This window comes from Tamandua tetradactyla, chromosome 3, assembly GCF_023851605.1.
Source record: "Tamandua tetradactyla isolate mTamTet1 chromosome 3, mTamTet1.pri, whole genome shotgun sequence".
NCBI lineage: Eukaryota > Metazoa > Chordata > Mammalia > Pilosa > Myrmecophagidae > Tamandua > Tamandua tetradactyla.
This window is the reverse complement of record NC_135329.1, coordinates 210,517,252-210,535,664: the sequence shown is the minus strand read 5'-3', so window position 1 is coordinate 210,535,664 and position 18,413 is coordinate 210,517,252. Positions and strand designations below refer to the sequence as shown.

At 41.0% G+C, this 18,413-nt stretch overlaps 2 protein-coding genes and 2 pseudogenes across 4 annotated transcripts in view; 1 reads left to right on the top strand and 3 right to left on the bottom strand.

The window, feature by feature from the left end:
- The window catches only part of LOC143678265 (UDP-glucuronosyltransferase 1A6-like), a 129,071-nt gene that overhangs the window by 25,408 nt on the left and 85,250 nt on the right, over positions 1 to 18,413 (bottom strand). The gene's annotated exons all lie outside the window — the stretch shown is intronic.
- LOC143678270 (dnaJ homolog subfamily B member 3-like) lies at positions 1,887 to 3,008 on the top strand. The gene has a single exon (XM_077155490.1). It carries the CDS (start codon positions 2,056 to 2,058, stop codon positions 2,767 to 2,769), a length of 714 nt encoding a protein of 237 aa, XP_077011605.1. The 5' UTR covers positions 1,887 to 2,055; the 3' UTR covers positions 2,770 to 3,008.
- Positions 11,276 to 13,189, bottom strand: LOC143678267 (UDP-glucuronosyltransferase 1A3 pseudogene; annotated as a pseudogene).
- LOC143678571 (small nucleolar RNA SNORA70) lies at positions 17,239 to 17,352 on the bottom strand (annotated as a pseudogene).

Below are 18,413 nucleotides of genomic sequence, written 5' to 3'. Positions count from 1 at the left end.
GACAGTAGTCTTTCTCAAGGTTTTTCTACTAAAAAAAAAAACTGGTTTGTAATCACGAGAGGAAAAGGGCGAGTTTAATCAAGGTGAACGAATCTTAAATTGCGCACACCTGCCTGCCATGGCTGTTCCTTCAACTGAGTGCTGCACATCATGGGCTCTGTGAGAGAAAAATCCCCGTGCTTGGTGACCCTGCATGACATGGAGTTTTGCACACAGATGGATTTAAAACGTACCTCTTGTTTACATAATTTCAACAATTAAAAATAATGTTGCCAAATTTTGGAAATGTTAATGCTCAAACTGAAAATCTCCACTACATCTAACTTTCTTTCTCTGGATCAGCACGTGGTTTATAATCTCAGCCAGCGGCTTGATCTGCTCCAGTGTCAACTGCCACGTGCTCTGCTTCAAGGGGGAACTTGCCTTCTGTGAATTGTTTGCACATAAGTATTTGCTACAAATATTTTAGTAAATGTTTCTATATCTCTTGCTTGTGCATATCTTGGTTGGTGTAACAGAAAATAGTGCAAATAGTATTTCCTTACTGGGGAAATGAGTTTTTTTTTCCCCCCTATTTTTAGTTTGTGGTATGGAGGGGAAGGTTATTTTCAATGTTTAGTTTTTCTTCTGCATGATATATCATGTTCTGGGATCTTTAGAAAACTTCACACTGTACGAATAAAAAATAAAGTATTTGAAACTTGCCTGAGTTAAAAAAAAAAAGATCACTGGGTCATCATTTCCATCTTCAAACTAAGTGACCTTTATTGGTGTTGCCTCCTAGTTTATGAAAGCAAAGGACAGAGTGTCGAGCACAGAATTAGGAGGAAGCGATTCAAACAAATGGCTGTGATGTTATCTGTCTTGTCAGATAACATCAAGAAATGTCAAAAAGAAAATCGTGGTCACAATACAGCAGTTTTAGTGGAAATAATCACTCACAACCCAAGGTTAGCCCCAGCACTAGAAATATAGCCATAGACTTTAAAGATTCGAAATGCTTGACCGGCGGGGGGGTATAGCCCAGGGAACCCTAGAGTTCCCAAGAATTTTTCAGGGGAATTTTGTCAAGTCAAAACTATTTTCATAATAATAACGTTATGTGAATTTTTTCCCTCTCATTCTCTCATAAGCGTACCGGGGGGGTGTTCCTGAGGCTATATGGCATATAATTAATGCAAAATCTACTTTAAAAAACAAAACCAAAAACATTTTCGAAGCAAGACACTGAATGCAAAAGCAGGTATGAGAATCTAACTCGGCCACGAAGTCCATTACTAAAGAGGTTTTTGAAAAAAACGTAAAAAAAAAAATTTGCCACTCTTCTTATTAAATTGTTCTGATTGAAAAATACAGTAATTTCCCTACAAAAACGTGATTTAGCTTAGCATGTAATGGTCTTCTTATTACTAAATTGATTAATGAACTTTTATACGCTCAGTATTGTTAGCTATAACCCACATAATATAAGCAAACAGGGCCTGAGGCCAAAACGTTGCAGAACTGCGTCCCAGATGATATAACTTCCTTTATCGAACCCAGGGTCGGCTTAAACACTCCCACCACCCTCCCCCAACCCCAGGCCGCTGGGAAAAGTCTGATGCAAAATCAACTTGAAGCAACAAAACCAAAAACATTTTCGAAGCCAGCGGGAGTCACGGCGCCCACTTACCCTCAGCGCTCCTCTACCTGCTGTTTCCGGAAACCACAGCTCCGCTTGGGGCCGGGGCGGGCGGGGCCGCTTGGGGTGGGCGGGGCGGGTGGGCGTCGTAGAGCAGCCCGTAGACCAGCCCTGGGAGCACTGTATTCTGGGATGCGGAACCGAAGTTGGCCCTGACCAATGAGACGGTGTTGCGTCACGACGGGTGCGCCACCAATGAGACGGGGCTGCGTCACAAGGGGCACCCCAGCCCGGGAAGCCGAGACGCGGGGTGCAGTCTGGCCCGAGACCCCGGGGCTGCCAGCAGCAGGTGGTCGTCGTGGCTTCAGGCCCGCAAGAGCCGGGGAGGTCCCGCTGGGCCCCCCGCCCCCCGGCCTGTGACCCCGCCGTCCATCATGGTGGACTACTACGAGGTGCTGGGCGTGCCCCGGCAGGCCTCGGCCTCGGCCATCAGGAAGGCGTACCGCAAGCTGGCGCTCAAGTGGCACCCCGACAAAAATCCTGAGAACAAGGAGGAAGCGGAGAAGAAATTCAAACATGTGGCTGCGGCGTACGAAGTGTTGTCAGACGCCAAGAAACGGGGTGTCTACGACCGATACGGTGAAGCAGGAGCCAATGGTGGCGGCTGCAGCGGGCCCTTCGAGGACTCCTTTGAATACGTCTTCGCCTTCCGCGACCCCGCCGATGTCTTCAGGGAGTTTTTTGGTGGCAGGGACCCATTTTCATTTGACTTCTTCGGAGACCCGCTGGAGAACATTTTTGGTGGTCAGAGAAGTTGCCGGGGAAGCAGAAGTAGAGGGTCCCCATCCCTTTTCTCCACCTTCACTGAATTTCCAGCTTTTGGGGGTGAATTTTCTTCTTTTGATACAGGATTTTCTTCCTTTGGTTCCCTGGGAAATGGGGGCCTTTCTTCCTTCTCCATGTCCTGTAGTAGCGGTGGGACCGGCAACTTCAAATCCATGTCGACTTCCACCGAAATAGTTAATGGCAAAAAAATCATTACTAAGAGGGTCATTGAGAATGGCCAAGAGAAGGTGGAAGTGGAAGAAGACGGGGAATTAAAATCCCTAATAATAAATGGCAAAGAGCTGCGCATTGACACCAAGTAGTTCCAGTTCACACTTGAGTTCAGACGCATGTTGAGGAATAACAGGACTTTTTTTTTTTGAAGATTGGAAATGATCTCTACTTTCAGAACAAGTGTTCTCAAGAATTTATAAACAGTTCTTGCAAGCTCCTGTTGGTTATTATTGTTGGGACCTCGTAAATAGGACCTCTGTTTGTCTTCAAAACTATCTTTAAAAATATCTGTAGGCACTTTGCTACTTATTAAACTTAATCCCAAGGAGCCTGTGGTTATTTCCTAGGACGGAGTGTTCACCACAGCAGCCTATACCTTGCCTTTTCATTTTGTTTGAAATATAAGCCAGGTAGTTAGTCTGCTGTGAAATTAACGTTGTCAGGGTTGATGGCTTTATTTCAACTTTATAGTACTTTATAGAAATAAAAGTATGCTAGTGATAATACTTCTGGTTTAAGATATATTAAGGATTATTTTTAGTTGCACACAAATACTGGTGAAATAGTAAGACTTGACTGTTGTTTAATGTTAAGCCAAAGCTTTTTTAAAAAGATTAAACCTGGCGAAGTGGGTAGATTAGTTTCCTAAAGCTACTGTAACAAATTACCACAAACTTGGTGCTGTAGTTTACAGCAGCACACATTTATTCTTTTAAAATTCGGGAGGTCAGAAGTCTGAAGTTAATTTCACTGGGTTGAAATCAAGGCAGTTGTAGAGTCACACTCTCTTGCATTTTCCAGCTTCTAAAGTTGTGTTCTTGGCTCATGCCCCTTCCTGGAGAGGCGTAGCATCTTGTTTCAGTCTACTGCATTGCCTTCTCTGGTGAAATCTCCCTCTGCCTCTTAAGAGGACACTTGTGATTACATTTGGGGACACCCAAATAATCCAAGATAATCACCCCATTTCAGGATCCTTAGCCATATCTGCAAAGTCCTTTTTGCTGAAAGGTAGCAGTTTACAGGTTTCAGGAAGTAGGATGCAAATATTTTTTGGGGTGATTAACCTAATACAGTGGGTCTTTGTCATTTGCCTAAAATATGGAAATGATTCGAGTCTAAGGTATTTGGAGCAGCCGTTCAAGAAAACCCTGAAATTCGGATCTGTCGGTACCAAAGAGGTGGGATGGAGATTCCATAATGCCAAAAAAAAAATGACATTGAAGGCCTGTGAAAAATTCTGCAGTACGAAAGAAACATCCTGAAGATTTGGGGTTGAAAGGGAAGTATATGGTATATCACGGGAAACAGAAGAAAACTTTAGAAAATACATGTTTAGGTGTGAGAATACCCAAACTATGCAGCTTGAAAAAGGAAATGGTAGGGATGAAACAAACTAAGTTGAAGGCAGAAATGAAAACTGTCTGAACAGACTCAGCCTTCTTATTAACAGCCTTTCAGGTCAGAAACATGGTCAAAGGCCCCCTATTAAATAGTTCAACAAGATGACCTCCTGTGCAGTGCCTCTCAGTAATTCAGATTTCCCCAGGTTTCACCATCCAAACCACTTTCCTCCATCCTATTGCACAGCTTTCACTTTGGATTTGTTTCCTGGTCTGCACTCACACATTTGTTACCAGTCCCTCCATACCCAAAGTCACAGATCTGCACCACATATTGCCACTGATTGCAACACTCAAAGCTATAGCCCCGAATACTGTTTGAGATGAGAAAAATGGAGCAAAACACTTAGTGAATCCCTCACAGTTACTTTGTGGTTTCGTGGTATTGTTAAAGCTGTGCACTAGTCTTCTGACTTAAACAGTAAGAAACCAATGGTAGTGGTGACTCAAAATATGCAAATCAGATTGGTAGTCTATACCCAATTTGGTTTTACAACTATGGTTGAACCTGGAAATGTGACAAAAGCATTTCTATAAGGCTACACAAAACTATCCCACTGCCATGCATGAGTCTATCCCGTATCAAATGAAGTTGGCATTTGAAAGCCAGGTGTTTAAAATGTGTTAAACCAGCAAAATTGATTGGATGAGACGCAATACAAACATCTGAGAGAGTAGTGTTCTGTTGCCACAGTGTATACCCCAGTGAAAATCTTTCTGAGTATGATTTCCTTGGGGTATTCCATTACAAAGTGAGAAGTGTTCCATCCACCATGGTCCTCTCCAAGGAAAGGCTTTAATAAGGCATAAGAACAAAAAGGCAACAGGCTGGACACAAAAACATGTCATATGTTCTTGATCTTGTGCAGAAAGTTCATGTGTCTGAATGCATTGTTAACAAACTACAAAAAATGTGAGATCGCTCCTAAAGTTCAAGCCACATGGAATGACATGCAAGAAATATGCAGCAGAGCATAGAAAAATTCAGTCAGCACTGTCCAACAGGGGCACACAGAATCTCTTAAAATTGCATGAAATTAATAGTCACTAAGGTACCTAGGCAGTTGTTTCTTGTATGCTAACTGTACGAGTTTGAGAATAAAAACAATTACCAGAGCTCTTAAAATATGGGTTCATTGACTTGCTAGGCAAGGGGTGGGGAATGCTGTGAGGGTTTCTGAAGTGGTAGGAAGGAGGGAGCATGGTTTCATGGTAGTTATGCTCATTAAGGGTTGAAGATTACTACTTTGGATAGGACATTTGTATCTGCACAGTTGGTTAAAAATAAGTCACATTGTTCTTTGGTCAGAAAAGAGCCCACAGTTGGGTCCAGTAAGGGTCTTGCATACCAGAGACACTCAAAGATCAAGCATCACAGCTCAGCTTAGATATTTGGAGATGCAGAAGGGAATCGCTCTAGGGAAAGCTAAAGAGAGAAGGCCACCAGACATCTTGTGTGCCTTCCCATTGACAGAAGCTCAGATGAAAACTATCTGCCTTTTCTCTGAAGAACTATACATTTGTAACTAAATAAATCCCCTTATTAAAAGTCAATCAAGGGCGGGCCACGGTGGCTCAGTAGACAGAGTTCTCTGAGTTCCCCACCATGCCCGGACCCACATTTGCTTCTTGGTTCTCACCTGCCATGCCAGAGACCCGGTTTTGCTTCTGCCCAGGAAAAAAAAAAGTCAATCCAGGGTGTTCTGGGAAGATGTGGAATAGATAGATCGAGTTCAGCCCTGCTCCAAGGAAAAGTTAGAGAAGGAACGGGAGGGTGCTGAGATGGCGATTCCAGAGTGTAACTGAACTAGGAGAGTATTCTGCCCCACATAGGGCAGCCCTGGTTGCAAAAGCTGAGGAACTGAGAAACAGAGAACTGGATCCTGGAGCCCTGAGGTGTGCAACAGGGAGAGGGGAACCAAGAAGTAAGCAAAGCCATGTTCCTTGAATGTGTTACCTTCACCAGCTGTGCCCTGCGACCTGCAATTCACCCCACACCCCACACACCTGAACCCCATCATCTGCCCCCACTCCCTGCACTCTAAGCATCCCTGCCCCACCAACCTCCAGTGCATACCCACCCCACACCACCACCCCAAGTGCAGCCCAATCCCCTTCTCCTGCACCCCTCATGAGCACTACATCCTCCCTGCCCCCTAGACTGTTGCCAACGTGTAAAGGCTGCAGGTACTGACCTCCTTATCCAGGCTACACCCACCCCCAGTCCACACAGTTACACAGCTCCATCTGCACCTCAAACACCTACAAGACCTAGTAATAGGAGGTAGCTTCCTAACCTTTACATCCAAAGCACGAGCAACGAAAGAAAAAACAGATAGAAGTGAAGGTGGTGCTCTAATGGGTCGTAAGTAATATTACCATATTGAAGATGAACAAGATTGAAGGGGGTTGTAATAGACCTATGGGTCCTACTGATTAACACTAGAAATATAAATTAGTTCATGCAAGAATTACTTCAAAGGTATGATTCATGATTCATGTACAAAGAGTGTTTAAGTCCGGAGTACAGAGGGGAAACTGCTATTGCATGCTATGGGCAATGTTTAAAAGGAAAACATCAGCGCTACCACAGCAACAGCAGAGGCAAATAATGGGGGAAGGGACAAGAGTTAAGGGGAGGTTTGGATTTCCTATTTGGCAAGAGTGTGCTTATTGGTTGTCTTTCTCTTGGGAATAGTGAAATTATCTAAAATTGAGAGTGTTGATGGACTGTGGACTTTGGTCATTATACATGATGCTTCATGAGTGCAGGTGGCTGAATGATGCACTGGCTGAAAAATAGATTGATGAACAATGGTGTACACATATGATCAAATGCTGCACTGCTACAAAAAGGAATGAAGTTGTGAGGCATGCAATGATGTGAATGAACATGTGGGACATTTGGTGAGGCAAAATAAGCCGGAAATGAAAGAACAATTATGATATGGTCTCCTTCAGAAAACTCTTACAAGAAAATGGGGGCCTAGATTGTAAGCTCTTATGGCAGACACATATAGCCCAGAATGGTAATTATTATTTCTGGATTTTGAGCGACTGTTTTATATATATATATATATATATATATAATTGTTCTTTCATTTCTGGCTCTAAATACATATATATATTTAGAGATAAGAACAAAGCCAATCAGGTCAGGGTTAAAGTAATTTCTGAACACAAGGGTAAGGAAGACATTGTCTATATTTTAAAACCATATATACACTTTGAGACCAAAGGAAGAAAGGCTTATTAGGTTTGGAACTGAAATTTTCTGTAGCACATAATCTAACTCAAACTATTTGTGTAACTCATTTGAACAACTGAAATATAGGGAGCCCAAATTAAGAAGGAGGGCAATTAATCCTGTATAGCTTAATGTAATGCCTGAATACATCCTAGAGTATATTAAGAAGATGATAAAAAAAAGTATCGACAAAGTCCCTTGAGGAATGGGAGAAAAAATATGGAACTATTAAACTTTACCATCAGGGAATCCCCTGGTACTGTGTCAAACTTAAGGGACACCCAAATCAATAGGCCAAGCTTATGTATGTTGTGGAGAAGCTTGGCCTACCTACAGGTATGCCTAAGAGTTACTTCTAGAGGAACTCTTTTGTTGCTCAGATGTAACCTCACTCTCTCTAAGCCCAACTCTGCAAGTGAAATCATTGTCCTCCCCCCTTATGTCAGATATGGCATCTAGGGGTGAAAGTCTCCCTGGAGGTGTGGGAGATGACTCCCAGGAATGAGTCCAGCCCTGGCAGCATGGGATCAATAATTCCATCCTGACCAAAATGGGGAAAAGAAGTGTAGCTAATAAAGTATCAGTGGGAGAGAGAGTTCAAATAGAGTCAAGAGGCTACTCTAGAGGTTGCTCTTACGCAAGCTTCAGTTAGACATTGCTACCTATCATAACTTGCTAAACCCCAACACTTAGGGCAATACATAAGATTCCACGAGGGTTCCATGCACTAGGGTCACCTTCCAGAAGCCTACAACCTCCAAATGGGTCCCTAGACCAGATAAGTTCTGAAACCTAGAGGATCCAGACTCTCCAAAACATCAGATAGTTCCATCTCCGTACCCCATAGTATTGACAGACCCTTTCAACATGAAAAAGTTAGAATGGTCATAACCCAAACACCTTTAAATGGAGGGATAGAAAGATCAAAGATGATGATGGAGTTATTCAGAGAAAATAGGATTTAACAAATGAATATGATTGCTGAATCATTAAATTGATATCTCTTTTAGTCTCTAGTGTCTTAGAGCAGCTAGAAATAAAAACCTAAAATTGTAGAATTGTAACCCATGTCAAACTCTGAAATATGTTCTACAACCAACTGTGGTCAACAAAAAAGTCAACTGTGACAATAAAAAATATTTATTCCTTCTGGCTTCCTATATTGTGGAGCACCTAGAAGGAAAAATCTGAGCAGATCATACAGTAGCCCATAACAAACTCTGGAATCTGTCCTGTAACTACTTGTTGAAGAGTGCTTTGAAAACTATTGCATTTCTCTTTCTTTGCTTTGTGTATATATTATATTATATGAATAAAAAGTGAAAAAAAGAAAAAATGTCTGTAGTTTAACTAATGGTATTGTACCAAAAAAAAAAAAAAGCAATACATCTCTGGTAGGTTCTGACAGTTTCAGCAAACTAAAACTATATACATATCTCAAAAATTATTAGAACTCTAAAACCTGACCAAAATTCAGTTAGAAGGGGATATTTTAATATGTGTTTTTTGAAATACAAAAATTGATTTATGCAACCAGGAAAGTCAATATTACAGCTATATATAGACCCTTACAAAAAATATACATTTTTAGAGGTATCCTGGAACATTGACAAATATTGATCATATAGTTTTATTTTCTCAACTGTTTTTTAAAGAGCAAAGTTTTAATATTTTGATGAAATGCAATTTGTTGGTTTTTTAAAATTTATGTTGAATTTTTTGTGTTGTTTTTAAGAAGTCTTCGTCAACTTTAAGATCATTAAGATTTTCTCCCAACTTTTCTCCTAACAATTTTATAGTTTTATCTCTTAAATTTAGATCTGCAATCCATTTCAAGTTGATTTTTGTGTATGGTGTGAGGTATGGATCGAAGTTCACTTTTTCTTGCATATGGATATCCAGTTGTTGCAGCACATTTGTTGTAAAAGTTATCCTTTCTCCACTGAATTGTCTTTGCACCTTTATTGAAAGTCACTTGTTCAGATAATGTGTAGATATGTTTCCTGATGACCTATTTTTTTCCCTGAATCTATTTAGATATCTTACTGTCAGTACAACACTCCTGATTATTACAGCTTTATAAGTCTTCTAATCAGGTAGTGTTAGATCTCCAACTTTGTTCTTTTTCAAAGTTGTTTTTGGCTTTTCTAGTTCCTTTGCATTTCATTTTAACTACAGGATCAGCTTCATAATGTCTACAAAAAAGGCTGCTGTGAATGTCATTGGAATTGGGGAGAAAATGACATATTAACAATATTGCATCTTCCTACAAAAATATACTAGCCACTAGCTTCATATCACCATTGAGCACTTGAAGTGTGCTTAGTCCATATGAGATACGCAACAAGTGTAAAATATATACTAAATTTGAGGTCTTAGTATGGAAAAAGAGACTGGAAAATATCTTGTTAATAATTTTATACTAAATACATGCTGAAAGGTATTTTATATTATAAATAAAATATATATATATAATATGATAAAATATATTCTTAAAATCAATTTTATATATTTCATTACTATTTTGAAAATAAGCCCACTAGATCATTTTAAATTTAATATGTGGCTTGCATTGTATTTCCTTGAATATTTCTGTACTAGTCCACAAAGAAGATCTATTAAGAAATTATCAAAAGCAATGACTTCACACTCACAAAAAATCTAATTATTATTCAAAATAATTTGAAAAAATGTAAGGGAAAGGCTAAAAGCCTTAACTATAAGCAAAAATAAATTTTTTTCTTATAGTTATTAAGTAAATTAAGAAAAAGCCTCAGGTGGACCACAGTGGCTCAGCAGACAGACTTCTCACCTGCCATGCTGGAGACATGAGTTCGAATCCCAGTCCCTGCCCATAAAAAAAAAAAAGAAAAGAAAAAGCCTCCTAGATAGCTATTAAATTAAAGCTGAAATCAAAACTGAAATTAAAATTCTCTTAAGAACAATTAAAGAGACAAAACCTAAGACAATAGAAAAAAATTTATTCATAGTCGTCAACAATATAATGCTTCAATACAAGGATGAGATCATTAATTTTAAAAATAAGTGGAAATTAACAAAATAGAATTTAAAAGTACAGAAGGAATAAGCAAATCAAAAAGCTGTTTCTTTGAGAAGACCAATAAAATAATTAAATATCTCTTAAGCCTTTAGATTAAGGAAGAAAGAAAAAGACTTAGACTTTGATCTTTCATCTTATGGAAAAATTATAAAAACAACTTAAAGGAATCAAATCTAAGGGTAAACTAAACCAAATAAGTAGATAACATCTCAGAATGAAAAAAACAATTTAATTGGGCAAAAATCATAATATAAATAAATAAATAAATTGGCATCAATATGTCTAAAGGATGAACAGAAATACAGACATTTTTCATAAATACAGTTGTATTTAGAGAGATCAACCCAAAATTGCAAGTCTACAAGATCTACAAATGTCAAAATAAACAAGAAAAGCACCGCTGGGATTGAGTTGTGGAGACAACCAAGGGTCAAGGTAGATGCTGGACCACAAGGATCATGGACCCTTAAGGTCAAGTGGGGCTGACAGCCAGTCTCCAGACGACACACCTTGTCCACCTGGGCAATACTTAAATTATAGTAATAATAATGGTGATATAGTATTCAGCTAGTGATTTTTTATTGGGGACTGATTATGAGCAAGCTCATCCAGGGAGAAAAAGGAAACTGAAGACTTGAACTGATGCAGTTAACTCCAGAGAACATATTCACAAACTAAAAGAAAATAGCAACAATTCATTTTAAATACCTTCCAACTTTTCAGTAGTTTTACAAATCCAGCAGATGAATATATATTTATAATTTTAAGAGTATATTAAGGGGGATAATCAAGTAAGAGTAAATGCCTTCTGATAGGATCAAAAAGAAGAATGATGATTAGAGCCATTTATAATAATACACTTATTTTAAAAAAAGGAAGTACAGACTAAAACACATCAACTATAAAAGATCTAATGTCAGAGGAGTTACATAAAATAGGTGAATAGGACATTAATGGGCTGATTTCCCTGTAAAAGTGATCATTTGCACAGTGAATTAAGAAAAAAAATCCAGCCCCCGAAAATTCAAACAAACAAACCCAAATACTGAGCATTAATGTAAGATTCCTCAGAAATTATTGGTAAAACAATAGTGTCCACCATGGAAAGTTAGGATGGGGTGGGATGAATCAGCCTTCCTAACAAGCCCTTTGCCAATTACACTCATATCTCTTCACCTGACTCTACCTTCATGAGTTCTTAGGCTCAGGTTTGATCTCAATGACTCCTACTACCATCCTTTCATGATTTCAGTGTCCCAAATAGAAGACACTTTTTGATATGCAACTGTCATGATGCCTTCCCAAATCTAGAACATCCCCACACTCTACTCCAGTGACCAACTGCAGGTCAGAGACTATCCTGTCAGAAAAATTCAGAAATGTTGGAATTCATTATTTTTTTCTCAGATGGTGAACCCTAGTCTTCCCTCTCTGGCACTGTTTCACTTACACTTAACTTATTTAAGCTTTTTGAAACTTCTACCTGGATTGACTGATTAGATCCCCTGTAATCACATCTCCATCTCTTCTAAGACAAGACCTCTAAAACCTATCCTGTCAACAAACACAATTTGCTGGCTGCTTTATCCTTCCACTGAACACTACAAGCAAAAACCTGACATAGTTGAGTTCCACAGAGGGATCAGCTTTTCTGCTCCTACATAGCAGAAGAAAACTGCACATCAACAAACACAGCACCTCTACCAGTGGAAGATCTTGTTTGAGCCATGCAGTTGCTTTCATCATATTATGGACTCTCACCCATGAACTCTCCTTTCTCTCAGTGACCATGACAACTGAACTACACTACTAGAGACATGTTAGTAAGAGAGGTAGACATCTTTAGAAAGATTGGTAGATGAGGAAGCACTTGAAAGAAAGTTTTTAAAAAATGGGTTCCACTGGGAACCCCAATTGGGTAAAGGCACCCATACAGATCTGAGGCAGTGGCTTTCTGTGGGCACAGTTTATGCCCCCAATGAAGACCATGTTGGGCATGATGGGCCTGGGATAGTCCATCACAAAGTCTCCTCTGAAGAGCCACATGGATCCGTATCTGAAAATATCCACCGGGGACATCTGTCTCTGCAGGAGCTCAGAGGCAAGGTTTGCATAGGAGGAGAAAGAAACACGGCAAATATATTTCAGGGTCAGAGGGTAGAGCATGTTCTTGACCTGCTGCAGGAACATCATGTGATCTGAATTCATTGTTAAAACCCAGGAATATATGAGGAAGGGTTTGGTCACTGAGTGCCCTCAAAATCCAAGTCACATGGAATGAAACACAAAAAATACACAGCAGGAACAGAGAGGTACTCAGCCAGCAAGGACCCACAGGGGTAAACAGGGTCTGTTAGAACCACATCAAATGAGCTGGCATTCAGGGACCTGATCAGCTCCTTGTCATGCAGTAGCTGTGTACAAGACTTCTGAAAGAACAGAGTTATATTTTCCAACATTGCTATAATTTAAAAAAACATCTTCAGATAATGTATTTGTTCAAAAATCACATGAGTCTGGTTCACCAAGAAATGATCATGTTCTTCCTGGGTGTAGGGAATGGCATAGGTTTTCAGGGTGAAAAAGTCGGCTCCTTTGGTGTGCATGTTCACCTCTGGTGCGAGGACAATGGCCTGGTGGCCTCTGGTGCTGAGCTCCTGCACCAGCTTCTGCATGCTGAGCCAGGGGCTGCCTTCGAAGGGCACCACCAGCACCTTCCCCACCTCGGACCAGGGCCCAAGACCCAGGAAAAGAAGCAGCCCCGGGAGCAGCCACAGAGGAAGCTGGAGGCTGGTCACCATCTCAGCAGAATCCACAGTGGCTGACTCCACACAAGCCTGTGGCTCCACCTGACATTTCTCACCCACTTATCACCGAGCCATTGAGCATGATGGAGTGTGATTGGAAGGCAGAGACCCTCCTTAAGTGAATCATTATAGAATAAACCTTCCACCTACTCGGCAGCCCCTTCTGTCTACATATTGGATGACCTTGGTTGCTCATTCCAATAAATTCCCCTGATCCCGCCACCTTCTCAGGGCCATGTCCTCATCCACTCTCTTATCTTTCATACAATTTCCCAAACAAGTGTGGGGACACTGGTTTCATTTCCTTGCCTCCCCTTCTCCTGTGAACTGCTGTCTCTCAGACTCTGAGCTCTGAGGGGGGTCGCTCAGGCCTCAGCCCCACCGGAAAACACTGCTGACCATGCCACTATCTCACCCCTCTTGAAATCTTTCTTCCCTGTCTCTTAAAAATCTACCGCAATATTTCAGAAAGCCAATCAAATAAACTCTGAACCTTAAAAGTTGATCAGAGTCACAATACAAAGTTCAAAATACAAAGAAGATTTGATGATACATGCCATGGCTATTCATGAGAAAATATAATGCTTAGTTGAAATAATATTTCAAATGAGAGACTATGTGAAGCAAAATAAGAAGATCTGTAACTAAATTTTACTTGGTCAAACTAGAAACAATAAAAATAGGACACTGCAGCAGTATAAATTATTCTTTTCTATCATCCAGCATTGCACTTGTGGGGAATTATATTGAAGGTTGAGTGAATCACGATGACATCTAAAATAGTAGTACAAGTGCCAATGCAGTGAAACAAATGTTGGGTATACTTGGTGATATTTACTCTCAATTTCCATTCTGATGCTTTAGATGGTTTGGTAAGTTGTTAATTTCTTCACTGAATTTTTGCTTTGGGATTCAGAGATGTGCAAATTACCTAAGTATTAGAAAGACTTGGGGCTTTTTAAAAATCCAAGCACATATTTCATAAGGAAAATGACTAATAGTTTACTATCCAGCCCTCTGGAAATTGAAGGTCAGTTCCCTACATCTGAATGATCAATAACCTCTCAAACCAGAGAGGTTTTTGTTTAAAGTATTTGGCCTAGAATTGTGTTTTCCTTTGTTTGTTTTCCATTAATTGTTCAATTTATTTACTCTTATTTTTTGCACTGGATGGGGTTGGAGTGGTAGGCCAATAAAGAAAATATTTAAGCCCTTACCTACAAAATAAAATAATACTAAGAAAAGAAAACCCTCTTCCTCCCATCAATGGGTAACACCGAGGAAAAGTGTGGCATTGCCAGGACAGCCTTCTCTAAATGGGGAGGGGCTCCTGGCTCTGCTCATTTTCCTCCCTGTATTCCTCCTAAAGTCAGGAAGGCGCTGCTGAAGGGCTTCCAAATCGGGACCATCCGGAGGTCACCTTCTGGGCTCAGGGCTAGAGGAAGACAACAGGGACTTGGGGAGGAGGCTGTCCCACCCCAAAGAAGAAAATCACAGTTCGCTGAGGCCTAGATGTGCAGGGTGACCCTGCAACACCCAGGTTGGCTTCCCACGGGTGCAGGGCGAGGGCAAGGGTGCTGGCCTGGCCTCAGGCCCCATGTGGATTCCCCCTCGGGCCCTTTACGACATGCTGCGCTTCATGTTCAGACTTTGTCTGAGGTCAGTTCCCGGCCGTGGCACGGGCAGGTGTGTGCCTCTGGGGTGGTCCCCTTGCCAAGGAGAGGGGGGCGGTCTACGGGACTCAACCTGGACCGAGGAGTGGGTCCAGGGATTGTTGGTGACAGGTCCTAGCCTGATGGGGGTGGCTGTGGGGACACTTTAGCCAGGACAGGCCAAAAGTCTTTAGCCTTTCAATTTTTAGTTGACAGCTAAAAGTCAACAACAAAATGACAAATAACCCAATTTAAAATGGGAAGGAATTTGAATAGAAATTTTTCTGAAGGAGATGTACAACAAGCACACGAAAATGTGCTTACCATCATTGGTCACCAGGCAATGCAAATCAAAACCACAAGAGATACCATTATACACTCATTAAAAGGGTAGCAAGAGCAGACAATGGTGGTGCAGTGGCAGAGTTCTCACCTGCTATGCCAGAGACCCAGGTTGGATTCCCATTGCCTGCCTATGCAAATAATAATAATAATAATAATAAAACAAAATAAAAAAGGCAGGCCACAGTGGCTCAGTGGCAGAGATCTCATCTGCCATGCTGGAGACCGGATTTGATTCCTGGTGCCTACCTATGCAAAACAAAAAGAAAAAAAAGGTAGCAACATTTAAAAAATGGAAAATAATAAGTGTTGTTATTTAAAAAATGGAAAATAATAGCAAGTTTTGGTAAGGATGTGGAGAAATAGAAGCACTCATTCATTGCTGATTAAAACATAAGATAGTGGAGCCACTGTGGAACACACCCATTGAATGGAGATTAATGTAAAAGAAAAGAAAGGAACAAGCATTGTGAGGATGCAGACAAACTGGAACCCTTTTATATTGTAGGTATGATTGTAAAATGGTGCAACCATTGTGAAATCAAATGGACAGTTTCTCAGAAAGTTGAACAGAGAAGTACCTCAGACCTGGCAACCCATTTCTGGGTATACAACCAAAAGTACTGAAAGCAGGTGCTCAAAGACGTCTGGACAACAATGTTCATATCAGCATTAGTCACTATAGCAAAGAAGTGGAAGCAACCCAAGTGTCCTTCAACAGATGAATGGACAAATTAAACGTGGTCTAGCCATCCAAGAATATTATTCAGTCATAAAGAGGAAGAGAGCTCTGTTCCATCTACACCATGGATGAATCTTGAAGATATCATGACGCGTGAAATAACCCAGACCCAAAAGGACAATTATGGTATAATCTCACTTATATGAATTACTTAGAACTAGAAAATTCATAAATACAGCTGGTAGACTACAGGTTAGCAGGGGCCAGGGCATGAGGGGAATGGGGAGGTAGAACTTAAGGGATGTGGAGTGAAAAGTTTGGGTAACGGATGATGGGGGCACAACATTGTGAATGCAATTAATACATTTTATTTTCAAGTAAATACACTTGAAAACCACCTACATGGGATACTTTGAGTTGTGTATATAAATTTTGTAAACAGTGGCTATCTTTCTGAGGCTGTCCCTACCCCCCTCATTCTTCCCCATGCACTATACACTGAAATAGTCAAAAAAGAAAAAGGGAAATACTCAAAATGCCTCTTACTGGCAATTGACAACTAGTGTGTTGCAGCTGTTTGTGTATATATTGGTTTTCCCATAAGAATCTTGGTAGAAGAGACTATAGCTTACACATGTGGACACCCTCAGCACCACAGAGATCAAAGTAAAATTCAAGACATACTTAACAAATGAATGTGATTCACTAAATTAGTACGAAACCCTGTAATAAGTAACCCTTCAACCAAATGATGGCATTCCTTTCCAGAATAGCAGGCCCTGCCCTCAGAATGGCGCCCACATGCCTTTAGCGCACCCTGCAGTGCAGCTTCTTGGCTCCTTCAGAGGAAGCCTCTTCACAGCTCTGGGGCAGAAGGATGCCCTCTGAATGGGTTCACTTTGGAGAACAGAGCCCGAGGATTTTTGCTTGTTTCTTTTTGTTTTTACTGGCAGAAGTAGTTTATTGATTGGCATAAGTCCAGTGAGGGCAGTGCTGGGAAATCATTCCATGCACTTGTCCAGGAGGCCGCCAAGATGGGCATGGATTTGACCCTCAACTATTCAGGTTGAGGTCCTTTTTTCTCAGCCAACATGTCTTAAAATTTATCAGCACTGAACTTGGTAAAGCCTCACCTCTTGGAGATTTGGATTTTCTGGTGGCCAGGGAACTTGAGCTTGGCCCTGCCTAGTACCCCAGTCACATGCTCCTTGTGTTGAACCTTGGTGCAGACGCACATGATGACTTGACTGACGTGGGCCCTGGCTTCTGTGCCCTGGGACATTTCAAATGCACCTCACATAATTGTCTGCATCCTAGATTGGACACACACAAGGTCCATCCACAGATGTTGACCCTCAACAAATAAGGTCTATTTCCAAGGTCCCTTTGGGCAACCCATATGAGCAGCAGCTGCAAACACAATCAAGGAGGCTGCTGTCTGCAGAGCCCAGTATTTTAAAAGTAATTTAAATTTGATGTCATCAGGGGAGGAACAGGAAGAAGGATGTAAGGATGTAAGGTGTTCAATTTGCCACAGTCCCCACCTCCTCTCTTTTAAATCTTTGAAATTATTTGGCTTCTGAGTTTGAAACCCCTGGCCTATATCTGCTAGCTACAAACCTCACTCTCTGCTAACACCCAACTACTAGTTCTCTGTCTTTTTATTCCTTTGCACACTCTTCACAGTACTTTGCACATACTTCTGTCTTAGATAATGACTATTCTTGCCTCCTTTCTTCACCTCACAAAGTTCTGGTAAGCCCACCAGGCTTGGCTCAGTGGTCCCCATTCTGTGGAATATACCGATACCTTCTCCATGAGCAGAACCAGTTGACCCCTTGTTCACACTGTCTGTTATACCTGACTGTATCAGTGCCTGGATTGTGCCTCCATCTAACTGCTAGTCACTCACAGATGGGATTTAGTCTCATTTGTATTTGTATCATGAATTCCTGATAGGTACCTGCACCCAGTAGGTGCTCAATAAATGCTTGCAACATCAATGACTCACGTTTCAACTTTATTCAAAACATTACATTAAGAAGGCTGCATCCACAGTGTGGATTTGAACAGTTAGGGTAGGTGAGTATTGTTTCCCACTTTTTTACTTTTTAGCCCATTTGTTCTGCTTCTAATATTAGTATAAAGATAATGTGCAAGTTTAAAGATGATTTGCATTTGGTATCTATCATACAAACACACACACATCAAAAGGCATTTAAATCTAAACTTTAGTGCTGTTTCCCAGCTCCTCATGATCCAAAATCCTCTGTGGAATGGCATGCTTCCCCATCCTCAGAGCAGTGGCAACTGTGTGGTTGGCAGAATAATAGTCCCCGTAAAGGTGTCCACATCCTACTCCCAGGAACCTGTGAATATGCTATGCTACATGGCACAGGCAAATTAAGGAGCAAAAAGTTCACTCATAAACAGACCTGGAGATGAGGAGACTGTCCAGGATTATCCAGGTGGGCCCAATGTGATCACAAGGGAAACAGGAGGCAGAGTTGGGGCCAGAGTGGTGCAGCATGAGAAAGACTCC